General features: G+C 49.0%; 1 protein-coding gene across 1 annotated transcript in view; it reads right to left on the bottom strand.

Moving 5' to 3' along the window:
- Ctnnbl1 (catenin beta like 1) overlaps positions 1-21,293 on the bottom strand; it is a 160,847-nt gene that overhangs the window by 9,924 nt on the left and 129,630 nt on the right. Inside the window, exons 12-13 of the mRNA XM_034496023.2 lie at positions 13,630-13,727; positions 11,017-11,097 (exon numbers count right to left, since the gene is read on the bottom strand). Of these exons, the coding sequence (XP_034351914.1) occupies positions 11,017-11,097; positions 13,630-13,727 (179 nt within the window). The remainder of the gene's footprint in view (positions 1-11,016; positions 11,098-13,629; positions 13,728-21,293) is intronic.

The following is a 21,293-nucleotide window of genomic DNA, read 5'->3' as shown; positions in this document are numbered from 1 at the left end:
GGGAAAGGATTATTAATCCCATTGTACAAATCAGAAACCAAGGCACACAGAGGTAAAACTGCTCATTATTCATAATTGCCCGTTAACAGAATACAGACTCCCTGAGGAGGGGACACTTGACTGATCCACCTCTCCGTGGAGATGAGTAACAGTGGACAGTTCAGGACCTGGCCTTAGTAAATGTCTAGGGGCAAGAAATATGACCCTAAGGCAGAGAAGAGAGAAAGAAAAATAAACAGGGGAGAGGAAAAGGAAGGAAGGAAGTTTCTGGAGGGACTGGAATCCCTGCATCCACTCAGCCACACCTAACTGTGCCAGCCACCACCATGTGCTGAGCTGGGACTGCAAAGGCTCTCAGTGTCAGGAGCTTAACACAGAAGAGTGAACCATTTCTGAAGCCAGCCCAGATACAGGACATGTGCCCTTCATGAGTCTTGTAGGCTTCAGAGGCTAAACAAGGCCTGAGGGAGCCGGGAGAGGCTGAGCCTCAGAGCTGGAATCTGAGTCTCATAGGACATTCTAGACACAAGAACAGGTACATTTCTATGATTTTGATGAGGCTAGCCTGGTCTATATAATGAGACCCTTTCTCAAAAAAACCAAACCAAACCAAACCAAAACAAAACCCAACACCAACAAAACCCAACCTACTACAAAATGAACAGCTAGAACTAATGGTTAAGAGAGGCCAGCCTGGTTGGCCTGGGAGAGCAGAGTGGTGGAGTGACATGTTTGGACAGAATAGAGGGAGGGAGCAGGGGAGTGGCTTTGTTTGCGACCTCCCAGTAACCAGCAGCTCACATTAGTTCTGATAGATTACCAGAGAAACAGGAGGTTGTGTGAATAGTGATCACTGCTAGATCACCCACCCACGGAAGGGAGCCGCTGAGCCCCTGAAGGTGGCCTTTGGTGTCAGGCAGTCACTCTTTACTCCCCATGGGCTCTCACACACACCATGGTTAGACCAGCTCAAGCAGGGCCACCTCCCAAGGCCAGGCTGGCAGCTCTGGAATGCAGACCTGCACTTGTGCTCTCCACATCAGTGACCAGCAGGCACTGAGTCACATCAGTGACCAGCAGGCAGAATAACAAACAGAGATGATAAAGAGGCCAGCCTCGTTGGGGAGGCTGGGCCAGTTGCTTGTGTTCCTCTCAATGGCCCAGTGCTCCAACAGTGCTTCCTGACACACTTCCCCTACAACCTGACTGTTTAACTGGATAGGACACTGTGCCTCCAGGCTTCTCCATGCTGTTCTGTAGAATGCACAGGCCCAAGAGAGCAACACCAAGCTCCACCTGTCCTTCTTTCTCTTTCCTGGAAGCATCTATAGCGTCAGTCCATTCAATGCTCGACTTCAAACAGCCTTAGGATTGGAAGGTAGAATCTTCAAGTGCAGATCTAAGAGAAGACAATAGCTCCTCCCCAGGAGGGGCAGGACCATCACTGACTGCTCTAAACCAGGCTGGCTTCTCAAGGCCAGGTGTTCACCCTAGCAGTTTCAGAAGAGCCACCAAAGTGCTATGCAGTGAGGTTGAGATTTTGGGATGGCACCTTATCTAGCCTGCTACAATTCTGGGCTGTGGGTTTGGGGACAGAGACCACAACATGTCCTTATTGCTTAGGGGAAACAAAAGAAACAGTTTCCATGTCACTTGGATGGGAAGCAAGTAAGGTTGGGAATAATTTTCCCCAGCCCACCTCCTCGAGTTCTGTTCTGTTTGCAAAGGACATCCGACAGCAAGTCTCTGCCTTTCTCTACCCTTAGTCTCACTATGGATGGACATGGGTGACTTCAGGCTGATTAATGAACTTCTGACTCCTTTTCTTGATTTTCCAAGACACAGATTCCAAGAGAAGAACTTGATTTGTTTACCCAGCATCTTGGTGCCACTAAGTCAACATCTGACAGACACTCCAAGGGTGGCTGAAACTCCCAAATGACTGTCAGCACAGCTCAAGTTGTGCAGCTGCCTGGGACTTGTGTCTGGGGAATACAGAAACTTGAGGATTTAAAATGTTCACTGTGAGCCTCTCTACCCAGTTTCTTTCTTGGTGAATTGACCCCATAGTGATGCGGGTCTCAGGCATACCATGATTTTACTGTATGGACCGACAAGCAAACATGCAAGGCAGTCGGGACACACTGAACAAAGCATACCGACAGACGAGGCACACTCCGAGAATGACTGGACAAGGAACAGAGTGCTGGGTAGCCTTTGCACAGTCTACCCAGCAGCCCAATATTTTTTTTTTTTCCTTTAGCACATTGACACAGATACTAAGCTAACAGATCACCCAGGACTGAAGTACCTTCCTAGCCAGGTGTCAGGATTTCTACCTGTTTGAAGTTGTGTGGATGGCCGTAATCAGGGGAGCCAGTTCAAGAAATGCCTGGTGCTGGAGCCAAACATGAACACCAGAGCAGGGCATGGCAGATTCACCCTCCTATAAGTAAATTAAATCTCCCTATAACAAAACACACAGCCCCTGGGGCTGCCACTGCACTGGGCAGATAATCCACAAACGCAAATCAAGTGCTCCTCCGCTGGGACTGTTAAGGAGTCACTCCTAGAGTCTGGGTGTACATGCCACCTCGTTTACCACGTTTCAGAATGAGAATCTCTACATATGTTGGACTGCACATGGAACAGGATAGTTCAGTTTTAAAGCCTTCCACGCAGGAAGTGAACGTGACTGCTTTCTGCCCAGTGTGGCCCCTGCTGGGCATGGGCAGCAGGTTTCTCCTTCAGATTCCAGAGGGACAAGGCTGAGACATATCACGTGACTATCGTATCTTCCTTATCATAGTGGGAGAGTTCACCACACTCCCTGGTCCGAGGCCTTTCCGTTAGTCTGTCCACTTTCATGGAAGTGGAGTTTCCTAAGTGCTGAGCTGCCTGGGATGAACCATGTTTCTCCCTCTGAACCCCAAGAGGTTTGAGCTATGACTAACCCACATTCCACACTGGAAGCTCAGGGCAGACAGGCCCAACTCTGGCTCCAAGCCTGTGTTCCCGGACCCACTCCAGCGTTAGTGGATGAGCATCTGGGCGCTGCCTTTAAGTTATATGGGGATTAGTGTAAACCAGGAGCATTAAACAGGGATTCTTGGCCTGCCTTTCTCCCAGTAAAGAAGATGTTTAGAAATGAGAGGAGGGCTAGGATAGAGCCCAGATGGAGAGTGTGTACCTCCCACCTCATGCTCACGAAGGTTTGGGTTTCAGCCATCTCATCATGGTGGCATACACCTGCACACCTATCGCTTGAGGGGTGGAGGCAGGGGACCAGAAACTGAGGATAATCCTTAGCTACACCACAGAGTTTAATGCTGGTCTGGCACACATGGGACCGTGTGAAAGCAAGGTGGGTGGGGGAGGAGAGACTAGAGCTAGACCAGAAGATTCCATATTCAGTTTGGGAGACTGAGTGAGAAGACACCCTGCTAGGCTTTGTTTTGCTCACGCTGTACACTGTACACGAAGGCTGGGATAAAATCTTAGATGGTAATTGAGTGAATGGTGCACTGTAAGTGGAACAGATTGCAGTTCCCAGCAGCAGAAGCCTGTCGGAGGGTTGCTAAAATAAACAGATTCATCGCCAAAGATACCATGGAGGGGAATGTGGAGCATCAAGGTGCTATTACTGCAGGCTGGTGTATTCTCTCTTTCAGCTGCATCTCCACTTTAAATGTTAATCTGTCTTTGGAAGCACAACCAAACCACCAGTTTCTCTTGCCTCTCTCTGGTCACAATCCCTTGGAGTGCTCTGAGGATAGCATTTCTCATCTGCCCTGACAGGTAGTGAGCTAGCTGTCCCTGGCTGAGGGAAGGGGACCCTCATAAAGAGGTGGCTGTGAACCCTCTACAGGCAGCCCCAACTGGAAGTGGTAAATGGAGACAAGAGAAATGCAAATGCCCCCAAACAAAGCCCTTCCTCCAAATGCCTCTAAAATAGGGTGTGGATCCTAGAAGCCTGTCTTCTCAGCTGGGGAAGCTGAGGCTGGGAAACAGTGTAGGAATCTGGTGTTGGGGTGTGTGTGCATGAGAATCCATGGCTCTCAGTCCAGGGCCCGGTCATAAGGACGAGGCTGACTACACACAGCACACTCGCAGGTGCCAGGTTCCCACAAATGGCCTCACTCCTATAACAAAGGGCACTTTCTACTGTGTGGCAGAGCTGGTGGTTAACCTAGCTATACCAGGCTCCTCGGTTCTGTGGTGCCTTCTTTCCCCTAAAAACAAACAAAACCCAAACACCCAACTGTTCATATTACCAACAGAGAACAAACCAACCAGTTTTGAGAGGCAGAGGTCCTATCACAGCAGATATTATCAGAAAATGATGATTCTATTGGGAGAGAAAGTACAAGCAAACTCTACCAGTGAGGACTCCACTGGTTTGGAGAAAAGAGGGACCAGCACGCAGGCCAGAGCCACTTGTGACAATAATTCTGACGAACAGCCTCCTCTCTTAAGCTGGGCCTATCTGTGTTTAGGTCCCACTGTGTAAGATCTTATACTCATGCTTTCACCAGTGAGCAAAGAGAAGCAGGGAGTTCAAGGGAAGTACTGTGGTCCACATGCTGGAGGCAGAGCCAGAACCTGGGACCCAAGTCTTTCATCTCCATTCTGAGGCTGTAGTGTAGATGCTTAGCTACCGAGGAGAAGCTCCAGGCATTCTCAGGGATGGGTTGTTCTAAGAACCGAGGAAGAATACCATTGCAGTTGCTTGGTATGACAGGCACTCCACACCCAAACATCTAATGACTATCTATACACCCAAGCCCTGAAGGCTTCTGAGGGGCAGCCAGTCATAGCAGAGGAGGGTGCAGAAGAGATGCTGCAGACACTGGGCAAGTGTTCAGCAGGTGTTTGAGCCTCAGTCTCCCAAATGCTGAAATTACAGATGTGCACTATCATGCCTGGCTCCGGCAGGTTTGAGAAAGCATGAGTTCAGGAAGGACACGTGGCTTCTTCATGTAGTGATGACTGAGGGATGTGGCAGCCTCTGGTTTAGGTTCACCTAGAAGCTGATGGTATCACAACACTGGTTTGACGTGTGTGTGTGTGTGTGTGTGTGTGTGTGTGTGTGTGTGTGTGTGTTGGTAGTGGTCTAAGTGAATATCCACTTAGATATTCTCTGGGTAAGGGTGAGAAAGACCCACAGGGCACACTCCTAGAGCTAAGGAGTTAGGTGGCTGCTAAGGAAGAGACTATGGTCACCTGCGATGAGGCCCGTGGCAGTGAGAAGGGTGTGGGAGCCACTGCAGGTAGAACGTGCCTAGTGGATTCGTGGCATGAAGCAGCAGATGGCTTCCAGGGTCTGACTGGTTACACTGGTGAATGGCCCTAGGGTGTTCCCACTCTAGGGACCCCATGGCTTGGGTTTGCACTTAATGAACCAGAAGAGCCTCTAAGTGACACCTGGCTGTGAGCCTACAGAGGTGTGGGAGGGCCTGGCACAGCCCTGGCCCATGCAAGCCCTACAACAGGCCTGGGAGGTGGCAGGAGGAGACATTAGCTTCACTGAGTGAGCACTCAGGTTCAGAAAGGCAAAACACAGTGACAGGACCATGCTGCAAGGCAAGTGCAGAGGTGTGGATCCAGAACTCAGACCCACTGACTTCTCTTCCAGTGACTGATTTGAAATGACTGTCAGAGAAGCAGGAGACACCAAAGGGGCCATGACTGAAACGGTGGGCGTTCAAAGAGGGAAGTAGGAGACAGGAAAAGACGCCATGAAGCACTCCCTCTCCCTCCAGCTTCCACTGGCAAACTCACTGGCTGAGAAAGTCTGTGAGGCACTGGTTTTAAAGATGAGCTGAGAGGAAATCTCAGCAGGATGCGCTCTCTTTTTTAAAGCTTGCTTTGGAAGCTTCCAGCATAGTTAGTCGAACAGTGGAAGCGAGATCTCCACCTGGCGCTCAGGGTCACGTACCCCACATGTTCACTGCACCCTTCACCCCCCCACCCGTCTACCCGTATCTTCAAGCGAGTTCTGGATGCTGAAGAAACAGCCAGTCTGCTTAAGATATCAAGTCCTGTGGATACTGTTTCATTACAGAGTCCATCTTTTTCTTTGCAGAATAAAGCCTGGAATGATTTAACTGTGGCAAAATTAGCATGCAATTTGTAAGTCATTACGGTGCGAAGTATGTGGTGAGAACACTTTATTGAATAAACCTGCTGAGTATAATTTTCCCAGGAACTAAGAAAGAAAAGCCTCTCTCTAAGGCTCTCCTCCCTCTTTCAGAAATCCCTGCCAGCACCTATCTAATTACGTCTTGCTTCTGAAGGCAGCTTCTGTACGATGAACCCACAGGGATCCTGGTCTTTTCTGGGCTTCAGCCTGTTTGGGGAGCCCAGTGAAATCTGCTGAGACAAGCGCCCTGGATATTTACTGATCACGAGGGCTGCTGCTTCCTGGAAGAGTTGGAAGCATTACACGGCCTTTAAAAGTTCAAATCTTGTTAACCAGGAGCCCCTGGGGTATGTCCAACTTCACTCTGGATCTCAAGGACACTGAGTACAGCTTGACACATTGGGCACCAACCAGCTCAAGGCATGGACAGCACTCTCTTCTAGTTACACACTGTTGTAGCAATATACTATGAACTGAAAACGAATAAAATAATCTGGTGCTGGAGGAGTCCTGTGCATGTTTCTAAGCACATGTGTGTTTCCTTAGTGCAAACAGATGCAGGACTGGACACATGCTCCACAGGACAGCATTTGCCCAGCATGTGCAAGGAAGGCTCTGGCTTCCATTCCTAACACTGCAAGCAACAAAAACCAAACAAGACTCACTACCAAACAAACACTATGATATTTCTGCAGTTACATTACAATCTACTTGTGTGTACTTAAGTATTTTCAATGAGAGGGGCTATGTGGGGTTTTGTTTTGTAAATGAAGCAATACAGGCAAAAATGGAGGCAGGGAGAACCCTCCATCCTCTTTAACACCCAGGGGGCAGACAACGAACTCCCTCAAGGAGCAGTGGTCCTTTCCTCAGGCTTAGAGGAGACGGTGCTGGGGCGGTGATGGTGTACACCTTTAGTCCCAGCACTGGGGAGGCAAAGGCAGGTGGATTTCTGAGTTCAAGGCCAGCCTGGTCTACAGAGTGAACTCAGGACAACCAGGGCCACATAAAAAAGAAACCTTGTCTCAAAAAAAAAAAAAAAAAAAAAAAAAAAAAAAAAAAAAAAAAAAACAACAACAACAAAAAAAACAAAACCAACCAACCAACTAACCAACCAACAATAACAACAACAACAAAAAGACAGGCACAACTCCATCTGTACATATAGGGGAGGATGGCCTTGTCGGACATAGGTGGGAGAGGAGATCCTTGGTCCCATGAAGGCTGAACACTGAGTTGGGGGAAATTCAAGGGTAGGGAGGTAGGAGTGGGGGTGTGGGGGGGCCACATCCTCATAGAAGCATGAGGAGGGGGGATGGGATAGGAGGTTCCTGGGTGATAGAGGGAATGGGAGTAAGGGGATAAAATCTGAAATGTAAATATAATATCCAATTAAAAAAAAAAGACAGGCACAGAGGAAGCAAACAAGTACACTGCCTACCAGCTACAAAGGGAGGGGCTTTATGAAGACTTCTCTGAGAAGGGCGCATATTTAATAAGATCTGACCCTGCAGGAGGCACTAGCTATAAGACTCAAGCAGGGGGACAGGGCTGGAGGTGTAGGGAGACAGAGACCAACTCTGGGAGTTAACAGGGACCTCGCAGAGAACAGGGAACAGAGGTTCTCTGCCTGCCTCCTGGGTGCTGGGTAAGGCATCACTTCTGCTATACCACTACCTACCCAATTTCTACAAGCACAAAAATTCAAACACCTGGGCTGGTGAGATGGCTCAGTGGTTAAGAGCACCGACTGTTCTTCAGGAGGTCATGAGTTCAAATCCCAGCAACCACATGGCTCACAACCATCTGTAATGAGATCTGATGCCCTCATATGGGTATCTGAAAGACAATGAGCAGAGGCAGAGGGAGCCGGAGCAAGTGGGGCCTGGAGCAAGGGGGGTGGGGCAGAGCGAGTGGGGCAGGAGCAAGAGGGAGAAGGGAAGGGGGAAAAAATTCAAACACCTTAAAAACAAATGGCCACCATGGGGAAAAAATAGGCCAGGGCAGTGAGGCTATGTGTTCTGAACAGAGTCAGGAAAGGCCTGGCTCTGAGCCGAGCTCCCTGGCTCCCCCTCCTTGCCCAGGGCCTGGCAGTAGACTGAAAAACCCCACCCCTACTTGGTGTGCATGTGGAAGAGTCAGAGTTGCTAGGGTGGCTTGAGGTCCCTGGCCCTCCCCAGCAGCACACACCACACTTGGGTCTCTAATTGGCACTTGGGCCTCTCGTCTTTGGCCAGTGCCTGGTCCAGCACTTGGCCCAGAACAGGAGTCTGATCAACATTTGCCAAATGACTGGATTCTCTCCATTGAATCTTGGTCAAGTGCAAACCACATACAAATGCACTGCACTCAGAGAAATGGGGGTGTTCAGGGAAAGGTTAGGCTTAGAGACACTGAAAAGCCACCATCTCTTATCTAGAGCGGGTATCCTTGCAGGCTCAGTGAAATATTAGACACTCATTTCTTACTAATCTGAGGGTTACTGTTCTCTGAATGCCTTAGAAATAGTGTTTACATCGGCAATGTTTGTGGAGTTCCTACTTGGTAGAACGCCTGTACTGGGAGTAGGAGAGCAGCTGTTCATGACTTAAGAGAGAGGACAACAGGAGGAAGGGGTGAAAGGGAGGTTGTGTTGCTCTGTGACACAAGACCCATGAGGTGGCTTCATCTGCCAAGACAGCCCAAGTGCTGGCAGCAAATACCTCGCGCCAATGTGCCCTCCTGCCTTGGCTCTTGGAGCAGCACGAGGCTGCTGCACACTAATGGCCGTGGAATGTTTGCCAGTGCCCAGCAAAACGGCCTTGGCACCAAGGACACAGCTGTTTGTCAGTGAATGGCAGGGCCTGAGTCGGTGGCACACAGCGGCCTGCTGGAGGCTGGGGTGGGGCTGCAGCCATCACTCTCCCTCAGTGCAAACCAACTCCACATCCTCTTCAATGCAGATAATGGATCATCTTTGGGGAAGCACACCAAGGAAGGACCCTAGCAGTGACATGCAAGCTGCTCCCAACACTCAATGCCTACTGTCTTCCTTGGAGTGTGTACCCCCACCTCTAACAAGGCACCTGGCTGTGCCATTAAGTGAAACATCACGCTAAAGGGACCTAGGAGCCACACGAGGAACGGTGATAAGCCATGACCAGTAGTAACTTCAAGATGGTGTATCTGCCTCCCAGGCTTTCTTCTGCCACTTGAAATGTGCTCCAGCAGGTTCTATGAGGGGCTGTGGCAGGACTGGAGTTTCGGTGGTGTCATGGCTGCTCCCACACAGACCTAGAGAATCTTCATTTGTGTCTAGTTGTCACTCACAAAGAAAGGCTCCCTTACTGTGGCACTGTGTCAGTCCCTCAGTGCCCCTCAGGTACCAGATGGAATGAAGGAGGGTGAGGAGCGTGCCTAGGTACCCAAGCCCAGCTCAGCGTTTACAGACTCAGCCTGTATCTGCAGCTGTATCTCTGTGTGAAGAAGAAAGTCCCTATCAATCAATTCAATCAATCAGCAAAACACCTGAGCTCTGACTGTGCTTAGCGATCACAGTTCTAAGAGTGAAACAGTTACAGTCTCTGCCTAGGTGGACCTGTGCTTTGTGTGAGAGTGGAAATGGCAAAGAAACAAGCCTCAGGCTCCTCCGATCACCCAGCTCCAGCCTGGCTGTGCAGAGCAGATGAGCAGAGTTCTGCCCAACACTCCTGCTAGAGAGGCTCCAAAGCCTCGAGGGTCTCTTCAGCTGAGAAGTGAGAGATCCAGAACATCAAGATCACAAGAAAACTTGGGGCTCCTGCAGACTGCAAAAAGCAGGAAAGGGCTCACACTGTACTGTGGCTACACTGGGAGGTGTCCGCAGGTTAGAACACAGACTGGACAATAGGCAAATGTAAAAACTTGCTCTACTTAAGATGTGTGCTAAGTAAGGCATAGGAGACTGAATGATATAGAGGCAGGGAGGGCAGGGGGAGGGCAGCAGCTAACAGAAGAGTAGGTATGGCCCCTCACAAAGGAAACCCAGCCAGGCTCATGGGTTTCCTGGGTCCTCAGCAAGCTGCAGGACCAGAAGACAGGACCAGGTATGCCAGCCTAGGGCTTTATGCCATGTGCTTTCTGCATATGGGAAGCTGGATCTCCTGACTTCCTCCTGCCCTCCTACTCTGGGATCCCTTTCCTTAGAATCACATCCTCAACTTCCTCAGGACAATGTCAGCCAGCAACTGACCAATACAACTTGGTCACCACGGTACCAAGTCCTGGCACTGTCCTTAGGCACTTGAGAGTTGTGCTTGTCTTGGATCTTGTCCCAGACTCCTAGGATGACCCTGGCCAGTCCTACATCCATCCTCCTACAAGCTCACCACTTGCTGAAGGGTAGTTACACAGTGACTGTTAATCTTCCCAGTTAACTGGATTTAGAGTCTCTGTGGAACGCACATCTGGGTATGAGTGTGAGGTTGTTTTTAGAAGGCAGATAAACCCCGCATCATCCCATGGGCTGGGTCTGAATAAAGACTGCATAAAGAGGAGAAGGGAAGCTAAGCACTAGTGTTTGCCTCTTTCCGATTTGTGAGCACAGGTGCAGTGTTACGGGCTGCCTCAATCTGCCTCTGCAATGCCTACAACAGACAGACAGACTGTACAGCCTCACACTGCGAGCCAGCATGAACGCCTTTCCTGTAACTTGTCAGGCATTTGATCAAAACAACAATGACAGTAACTAATACGCATGCACACCACAGCAGTCTTTGGCTCTGCTCTTATGGCGTTAGGTGGCCCATGGCTGCAGGCACACTTTTGCCCTACCTGTCCTATGTAGAGAGGAGACACACAACGGACTAAATGGAGTGTGTGTCAGGAATTGTCAAGAAGTGGGCAGGGGTACGTACATGTTTCTCCCCTTCAATCTTCTTGTCGGCCACCTGCATTGCACCTAGATATTTAAAATGCAGCTCCATTAGTCTGTCAACCTGAAAGAGAGTCAGAGGCAGGGGTAAGGAGGGACGAACACACTTCCCGCTTCAGAGTCACTGCCTGCAAAGGAAGGCCCACATCACTACTTCTGACATGGGAATGAACATCAGGAACATGCTCAGAGCAGAGAGGTGCTGCTGAGAACACAGCACTCACCCAACATGCATCAGCTTGAATATGTGCCCTGGCACAAAGAAGGCATGCAGGCCCCTCTGGGGCCCTCATGTCGGCCCCTCTGGGACTCCTGAGAATTCTAGTTGTTAACAGCAAATAAATAAGTAAACATTTGAATCCCTTCTTGCAAAGAGAAGGTGCTTGAAGTTGCATACTTGATATTCACTTAGAACTTAGATTTCTTTTTTCCAACTGAAACCTTTCATGTTCAGACTCTGCCCCAGAGCTGATCTTTTTTTCAATAATAAAAAAAAATGCCCGAGTAAAATCTTTTTAGTTGCTTTTGAGTTGGAAGAGAGTGCCAGAAAAACTCCTTCAGCAACTTGAGAAAAGACTTTGACGTCTGTTCAGAAATAGCTTGAGTCAGTTTTCAGCTTAGCAGAGCCATCTTGGAGCACATCTTGGAGTAGCCTGGGGATACTGAGTGGGTTTGGAAAGGTTCATTTTCCCCAAGACCTTCAAAGGACAGAAAGTGCCGCCGTGATGCCGGCCACACTTCTGACCTTTCTGCCAGGCTGGTACCACCTCAGCTCTTTGGCAAGCAGTATTTTTCTGCACAGGAGCTGATATCATGTTGCTCCAACAACATAGCCACCAACACCCCAGGCAGATTGCACACACCCCAGCCCCAGCCCTTGGCAGCTAATGGTGACTTGGTGAGTTCATGCATTTCCCTCCATATGTTTCTATGTCCATAATTTCCTTAAACCCATAAAAAACCATATCAGATAACAAAGAAGTGGTCTCACTCTTCCCACAAACGTGGAGAATGGAACACAGTCGTGACTGCTGCGATGCTCTCTGTTATGGTTCATTACTACTGGGCAGCACAGACAGCTAAAGGTGGGCTCAAAGAGGCAGAACACGATCCTCTGAAGGCTGTGCCCCAGCCCTACTGTGGCTACAGGCAGGAGTAGTTATCATGTATTAACAGGGGACTCTGAGTCTTCCTTCTACACCTATGGAACTGCCTATCACACAAGGTGTGAAGAGATGTATAGGTTTCCATGCTCAGCAACCTGGGTTCGAGTCCCAGCTCTGGTAGTATTAGTGGCATGACCTAGGACAAGTCTGGGGATGTCTCTAAGCTTCAGTTTCCTACTGAGAGTGAATGACAAGGACCCGAGGACAACTACAGCTTCACACAGTACAATGAAGGTGGCTGCTGAGAAATGACAACATGAAGTCACTCTCACTTAGCATGGTGATCATCACCAGCTTCCACAGCTCACCTGGGGCTGCTCAGCATCTCCTTCTCAAGACCTGTCTGCCTTTCCTCACCTTTGGGAAGGTCAGACAACCCTTTCACAGGGGTCTCTTATCAGATTTTTATATTACAACTCATAGCAGAAATTATAGTTATGAAGTAACCATGAAAATGAACAGCTGGGCGGTGGTGGTGCATGCCTTTAATCCCAGCACTTGGGAGGCAGAGGCAGGCGGATCTCTGAGTTCAAGGCCAGCCTGGTCTACAGAGTGAGTTCCAGGACAGCCAAGGCTACACAGAGAAACCCTGTCTCGAAAAAAACAAAAAAACAAAAAAAAAAAGAAAATGAACTTATGGTTGGGGTCACTACAGCACGAGAAACTGTACTAGAGGGTCTCAGCATTAAGAAGGCTGGGAATCACTAACCTAGTAAGAGCTCATCTAATCCCCCATCCTGACTCCCAAGTCCTCTAGAGGAACACCAATGTCTCCAGTTTACAGCTGAGGAAAATGACGCTCAGGGAGGAGTCCTCTTTCTGTATGTGGTGGTCTGAGGAGGATGCCAGGTGTCTTCCTTGCTTATTGAAGGGAAGCCTCTTGCTGAGCCAAAGCTCACTGACCCCAGCTAGCCTGATTACTAGTCAGCCTGCTTGCCCTGGGATCTCATCTTTGGCTTCTGGGATTACAAGTGGTGGCTACAACTGTCCAGCTTTTTCATGGATTCTGGGTATCTAAAGTCTGGTCTCTCTGCTTGCATGGCAAGTGCTTTTATCCACTTAGCCATGTCTGCAGCCCATGTATCTTGTAAGTAGCAAAACCAGCTTCAATTGCAGACCTCTGAATCCAAAGCTGGTGTTCTCATTCACCAGGCTGTGCTGTGCACCTACCACACCCTGACCCGAACTCTCTGAAAGTCTCCGCTATCCCCAAGTGTCCACTGCTGCCACTCAGGAGGTACTGCTTTCCAAGGGAAGTACACTGCACACAAGCATGGAGACTTGTAAGAACCTTCAAGAGACAATGCAACAGACCCACATGCTGGTGAAGGTATGTCAAGGCAGAAGCACTTGGCACAGTGCCCTCAGGTAAGGGGCTGTCTCCACACCACTCTGCTCCTGGCCCCATCTGCATGGTCACAGTCACCCACCTTCTCACTGTCATTCTCCGTAAATTTATTCAGAAGCCGGGTCCGCTGCTGCCCTCTCAGGTTGCGCAGGAGGGAAGCCAGGATCGAACAGACATGCTCTGGTGTGGGAAGGAGAGAAGAGAACATGCTGAGATCAGAGCAGTAATTACCACCTCTTCAGGCCCGGCTGCTCTATCAGAGAAGGAGAAAGGAGGCATCGCTGACTGAGACTATTGATTAATAAGACAAGAGCGTCAACGGTGTCATCAGAAAACCGAACTGATCTTGGCGAGCCACACAGATACAGTCAGAATGATGACACTCTCAAGGACAGAGTGAGCAAGGAGACCAAAGGGAGGTGACAATTTCTATCTTACTAGGAATTAATTGACTTGCATTGTCCACAACAGAACCTCAAACTAATCCCCCACTTACAGAAGTGACCCGTGAACAGAATATAAATACTATCAGGACATGAGTGAACGATAAATAAGAAGTGTCTGTCACTTTTCAAATTGCCTTGTAACTTTCCCTGGCAACTGCCCTGGAATGAAATACGCAGGGTGATGGCACCCAAACTCTGCTGTGCTAACCCCCACTTGATGCTGAGGGGAGCTGGGAGGCAAGCATTTCACACCGTGTCACCCTCCTGTGCCACTGCAGCTCAGCAGCTCCCTCAGAAAGCTCTATCCCATCCCTGCAGAGAGGACAACCACAGGATATGGCTCAGCGGCTGTGTAAGCATGAGAACCCAAGTCCATATCTCCAGAATCCACATAAAATCCCCACATAGTAAGGCATGCCTGTAATCCAGGGCTTCTGCAGTGAGATAGGAGAAAGGGACAGGAGGATCCCCAGAAGCTCCCAGGAGGGCTGCCTGGCACACGCTGCAGCAAACAAGAGACTGTCTCAGACAAAGTACAACGTAAGGACTGACACCCACGATATCTTCCAGCTCCAGCCCTGTACCATGGCCTGCACATGTATGTGATCCTCCCCCTAGATCTACCCTGGTACCATGGCCCACACATGTGCACATGTGCGTGCACCCCCCATCCCCAAGCTCCATACGTGTACCATGGTTTACACATGCGAGCACACCGCATCACCCCCACTTGAAATTCTTCAGTAATGACCTTGAAAAGGAGGTTATTTTGAAATAAATTGCTGGTGCTGGGAAGATGGCTCAGAGGTTAAGAGTGCTCACTGTTCTTTCAAAAGGCCAAGGTTCGGTTCCCAGTCACATGGGGTGGCTGACATACCTCCTGTATGTAACTCCAGCTCCATGGCATCCGGCACCTTCTTGTACTCTCCCAGGCACCCACACATACTTGGCACATACGCATGTAGACATACACCAAAAAGAGGAGGATTGAAGAGACAGGTCAGTGGTTAAGGGCACTGGCTGCTCCTCTTCTGTAAGCACCAGGCACATACTGTGCACAGACATACACGGAGGCATTACCCAGAGAAGTAAGATAATTTAATAATTAAGTAAAAACTAAACGGGAAGAAATTGCTTAGCACGGATGCCAGCTCTCTGGCAACTGAGGAGCACCTCCACATGCAGCAGATACTACTCAGAGTTCTGTGACTGAACCTCACAGACCCACTGGGAAGCATCCCACATGTGCCTGTCGCATCCTGTGCTTGGATATGTCCTTACTGAATTGGTGTTGGAGGTAACCTCAAATAACCCTGTATCAAAAGTTACCCCAAAACAAAGACCTAGCCTTTGTTCGGAATAGAACTAACTCTGGCATGACCTCAATTCAGTAGAGAGCCCAGAGGGTCCTGGACCCAGATAGGCAGTAGCTAGGGATGGGTAATCAGAGTCTGAAGAAATGATGTGTCCACCGGAGAATAGAGGGACAGAAGTGGTCCCCATGTGGCCAGGAAAGATCAGGGCCACTGGTCTGGGGACTCAACTTTTCTGGGTTTCGGCACCATCTGATAGGTTATTTCTCTGCCACCAGTGAAATGAGCCAATTTAAACCAAATTAGATTATATTAAAGGCAGGTTTATTGGGAAGCTGGAGTTTACTAGCCCCCAAGGACCAAGGCCAGGGAAGTCGCTGTGAGGAAAGGCAGGTTAGGAGAAAGAGAAAGAGAAAGAGGAAGAGGAAGAGGAAGAGGAAGAGGAAGAGGAAGAGGAAGAGGAAGAGGAAGAGAAAGAGCAGTGTGCGCAGAGAGAAGAGAAGAGGGAGAGAGACCAAGATGTGTAGATTACAAAGAGAAGAGCCTCTGGGGGAAGGGCAGCCCAGGCCCTGGGCTGGAAAGTGCAGGGTTGGGGGCAGGGTATACCAGGTAGGGACTGAGGGATGCTGGGAGAACCTGGAGGCCAGGTCTGCTTTGGCATGTAAAATATGTACCTCAGTCCCTTGTCTTAGTTGAAACCAAGCACTTAAGCCTCTACAAGTCCCCAACATAAAAACCAGACTCCTTTGTTCTCAGACAGCCTGTGCTTGGATATGTCCTTACTGAATTGGTGTTGGAGGTAACCTCAAATAAGAGGTCTCTGTATCAGAAGCAGAGCTGTGTTCACCCTGTGGAAACCATTCACATGCTAAGACTCACAAACTTGAACCTGTAGTCAGACCTGCCTGCCCTTTAAATGTCCATTTCAGTCACACAATCTACTGCTTTCCCTACACAGCTGTCTGACAGTATGTTCATCCTAAGGAGCCTACAGCAAGACCCTGCTTTCCTTTCCCAGCCTGCTCCATTTACCACACAGTAACCAGGTTCTTAAGTTTCTCAAGCCCCTCAGCGGATCCTTCATGGAGTCACCTTGCAAGTTCTCCCTTCAGATGTGACCCCAGCACTACACCATCACAGCTGTCCCCCCCACCCTAGTCCAATACACCCTCATCCCAGCCCACGATATGCCATAGCCTGCTAGCAGGTGTCCTTGCTTCCATCCTTGTCTGCGGGCATAGTCTTCAGAGACCACGGTTGTTTTCTCAGCAATGGCTCCAGACCTCTGCCTGCCTGCTGCTTCTGACGCAGGTGCTCCTGCCTCAAAGCCTCTGCCAGAAATGCTCCCCACCAGGTACCCTATGCTTACTCTTAGATTCAGGGGTCTCAACCTTCTCCACTAGACTCCCTTGTCCAGACTCTGAAAATGGAAAGCTATAACACGAGTAGTCCTGGAGTCTCGTTGAGCCTTCCTTCTCTCTTCGTCACACGCTGTATGTTTCCTGATCTGACCATTATCTCCCTTCAGTTAGAATATACATGGCCTGAAGACAGGGACTCCAATCTGCTTTGGTCACTGCTTAACTCCAGCTCCCATTCCAGTCTGGCGTATACAGCAAGTGTTTTGGGAAACCTTGGCAAATGAACAGGAAAGAAGCAGGCTCTCTGCATGAATAGCCAGGGCTGGTGGTGGCCCCAAGAGACCACTTCTGAGTTCTGGGTATCTTTGTAATGCCTTCATACTTCGTGTGCAGTACCCAGCCAAGGTTCAGAGTCATGCTGCTGTGGATGGTGAACAGGAAGAACCAGGTTACAAGGAGCCAAGAAGACTCTTCTTAGCAGCATAAGCAGGACTTTTTTTTTTTAAGGCACAGCGGGGGTGGGGGTGGGGGAGGGAAGCAAAGAGGAGCTTGGAATGAGCCAAGAAGAAAAGACCAGAAGGTAGAGTGTGGGACACCCACAATTCTGCTACTCAAGGCTGACTGAGCAGGGACTCTGATCCCTTCAGCTGGTGAACAGGTGTGAGACGAGCCATAAGGAATGCAGTGAATCTCATATACTCAGGCCTGAAACTTTGAAATTACTTAGCGCAGCAGCTGGGAACAACCTCCATGTATATCTACATATAAGGCATCTGACAGCCACAGAAGGAGAGAGAGGGAACATTAGACAGTTCTCATGAAGTATCTGAGACAACACACTCTCTGCATGGATGGAAAAACCCAGGCCCATTGCAAAGTAGCACATCCCCACACTAGTTGGTGCCAGAGGTCTGTGATTCCAACTTCAGATGATAGATGTACCAGTCACTACTTAGCTCTGCATGTGCAAGAAGTGAGTGCTCAGGGCTCCAAACAACGGGATTCCTAACCTGAAGGAGCTCCTTAAGGGTAGAGAGTACAGACTGACAACCACAGCACAGTGTGTCAGGTAGGTGACAGCAACTTGGGAGGCATGGAACACGTGGGAGCAGAAGACATCTGCCTAATGCTTCCCACTGGGAAACAAAATTGAAAGTTCTAGTCCTGGTAGCCATGCAGAGAGAGGAAAGAACATTCTAAGTCAGGATCCAACTACATAAAGGCCACTGGATGGAGTGTAAGGCACATGTGACCGCCCGTGACCACCAGTGCATTTAGAGCGGGGCGGTTTAACCCCATCTTGGCAGCTCCATTCCTCCTGCAGACCAACTACGGAACCCTGGAACTTTTTTCTCCCACTGTCTTGCCATCCCAAGGGGGGAAAAAATCACAAAGTACCTTGTATACATCCTCAACAGGAAACTGATATTATATACATATATGTTCCCAAATATAACTGCCCTTCTGGGTATTTTTGGTAGCTTCTAGTTTGAGATTTTTGTTGTTGTTGTTGTTATTAAGGGCAATGATATTCACATGCTGTTGGCGTACTTTTTTCATGTTTTTTCTCTTATAGTGTATTCTTAATGATAAAATATGTGAATCAAATGGAAATCATATACATAAAATGTTAAATGTCATTTGGGCTGGAGAGATGGCTCAACAGGTAAAGATGGCACTTGCTATGCAAGCCTGGGGACCTGAGTTCAATCCCTGGAAACCATATAAAAGTGGAAGGGAGAACTGATTTCACAGAGTTGTCCTGACTTCCACATGTGTGCTTGCTGTGGCACACGAGCTCCCCTCCAACATACCATGTGTATACATACACAAATACATTCTGTTAAGTATGTCTCCCTACACCCTTCCTCAGTGTCCACTACCCAAGAGAGGTGAGGACAACTGGGCAGACCCCCCCCCACCCTGATTAGCAGTTGTTCAACATTCTTTTCCTACATGTATGAACCAGGGAACAGCAGAATACCCTATAATACAGAGACCTGTGATGACGGTTTGGCTTGGGTGACTCAGAAATCTCATCCTTGTCACCTGAAAGCTGAAGACCTAGGAAAGCAAGGGGGCAGTCCCACTGCAAACGCAAAGGCTCTGGACTTCTGGCCAAATATACTAAGCCCCAGTCTTTGGAGGGCAGGGAAAGACGGCTGTCTGACCCCTCCTCCTCGCTATTATTTGGCGTTCTCAATAGATGAGTGATGCCCACCCACACTGGTGAGTGTGGTCTTTACTCAGTCACCTGGTTCAAATGCTAACCTGTCCCAGAAATACCCTCCTAGGAGAAACCCCCTCCTTCGCACACTCAAGATTCAAATGCTACCAGGGATTCCTTAGCACAGCCATAGGAACACATGACTGACTCATAAGACCATGCTTATTAAGGCTTGTTTTGCTTCTCTTGCCAACTTACAGCTTTCTTTTTTGATTTCTAAGGGATTTTTGTTAAGTCAAGGAAACTACCTTCTTCGTATATCTTGTGAATGTTTTCCTTAGTTTGCCATCTGTCTTTCAGAAATTCTTATTCAAAGTCAGGTTTGGCAGCAGCATACTGTTCTGCTCTAACCCTGCTTCAGATGCCTTTTGTGGGCTAGAGGCTCAGCTTGGCAGGCAGAAGGCGCACACCACATGCACAAGGCCACAGGTCTGGGTTTGGCTCCGGCATCCTTCTTCCCAGTCTTATTTGGGAGCAGGTTGGCACCTCGTTCATTTGTCATGCATGTGTGACAGAACACTATTTTGTCGACACACCTTACAGCCAAGTTATGAGAAAAGTGCTATTTTTATCTTAATCTTGTTAATCTGGAACTGAAAGCCCAGAGAGGTTAGGTAGCTTGCGATCCCATGAGTGAAAGTTACCTGACTCTAAACTATAACCAACCCCTTGGGTCTTAAAGAAGGAGGAGAGGAGACCAGAAACCAACTCTGCCTAAAAACAGGCCCCACAAGGCCTCACTGTGTCCAAAAGATAGTCGTAATGTAAACGTGGATTTATAAAACCCCACAGTTGTAATGAGGCTAAAATGAAGTAAAAGGCCATATGGAGGAAGACACGAACAACAACCCATCTTCCCTACTTTACAGAATTAAGTCTTTCCAGAAGCAATTTCTTTCAGAGTCTAAATAAAGAAGAGACTTTAGATTTTACAGTTCCGCAAATACTGAACCAGAACCTCACTGCAGTCATTCCCCTTTGAATGCTGCTGATTCTGATGGGTAAGAAAGCTACAAGGGATTGTTCTTTATATACCTTACCAAGAGGGCAGGGGTTACTGGGGCCCGGGAAGGCATCTGGAGCACTGTGTTTCAAGGACGGAATTGTGGTCCATGAAAGGATTATTTTTGACACCACACCCTCTTAGCATGCATGCCTACAGCTCAGCCCAGCCTAGGCAGGAGAAACCTTGACCACCAGCACAGTACACTAAGCAAGCTGTCACCTGCCTGACTGATAGGGCTTTAAGCCAAGCAAACCCAAAGCTGCCCATGTTCCTTCTACTTCTGTAAGCTCTGGCCTGTCATGTCACAAGGAAGCACTTCAGCCACCCCAAGTTTTAGCACACAGGTTTCATTAGCTACTAATAAATGTAGCTTCCCTAAGAACAGATTTCAGCCTAAGGTAGTGTCAATTTTTCATACACCAAGGAGATGGGGAGAGCTGCTGGCACAGAGAGCAGAGGAGATAACAGGTTTATCTGCTGGCCAGCACCGCTCCGCTGCTCTGTCATTTCGACAGGATAAAATGGAGGTGAAGGATGGCTACGGAGCTGTCAGTGTGGACGCGTGTATGCAGTAGCTCCACTGCAGAGGAAAACACGTAGGCATACCTGCCATATCCTCCTACCATGCACACGCTCTGCATACATACACAGCACACAGGTGCCACACACCACACCACACCACACCACACCACACCACACCACACCTATACATCCCACATCCAGGTGTACCTGGAACCCACAAAGGGGAGGGTAAGATAAACCTCCATTTTTCAATTCAATGGTGAGAGAAGTGGGCATCTTGGCATCCTGGTGGAATGCCAGAGCCAGCATAGACACTGCGCCCGAGTAACTCCCTGCCTGCTGGGCACCCTGCTCAATAGTCAGACAACTGGCTGCCTCCTATACTAATTACTGAAATTGCCTGGAGGGGTGGCTCTGGTCCACCCTTCCCCCTTCACTCTCCTCAGGGCCTCTCCAGGGCGATTAGCAATGAGCTAGATGCATAGATATGTCTATGCAGAAGGCTAAAAGTTTGAGTTTCCAGGGCAGTTAAAGAGTTTTATGACTTTCAGAGCTGGAAGGGGCTACAGCTCTCTAGCCCACCTCCCCTGGGGTTCTTCATAGAGAGACAATGGCCCAGGGAAGGGTATGACTTGCCTCAGGTTAAAAGCACATTCGAAGGAACACAGGAATCTACAATCTACACCCCTCCCTCCTGCCCTCAAGTCAGTCTACTGGAGAATTCTAGGAATGCTTCTGCATGGACTCCGGGCATGGACCTCTCTTAGAGATGGTGTCTCAGTTAAGGCTTCTCACTTCTCACACTCAAACCAGGGCTTTCCAGACTAGCAAAGGCTGAAGGAGTCATTCCAAGTAGGTTTCTGGTGTACAC

The sequence above is a fragment of the Arvicanthis niloticus genome, chromosome 2 (genome assembly GCF_011762505.2).
Source record: "Arvicanthis niloticus isolate mArvNil1 chromosome 2, mArvNil1.pat.X, whole genome shotgun sequence".
NCBI lineage: Eukaryota > Metazoa > Chordata > Mammalia > Rodentia > Muridae > Arvicanthis > Arvicanthis niloticus.
This window is presented reverse-complemented; position numbering and strand designations above follow the sequence as displayed.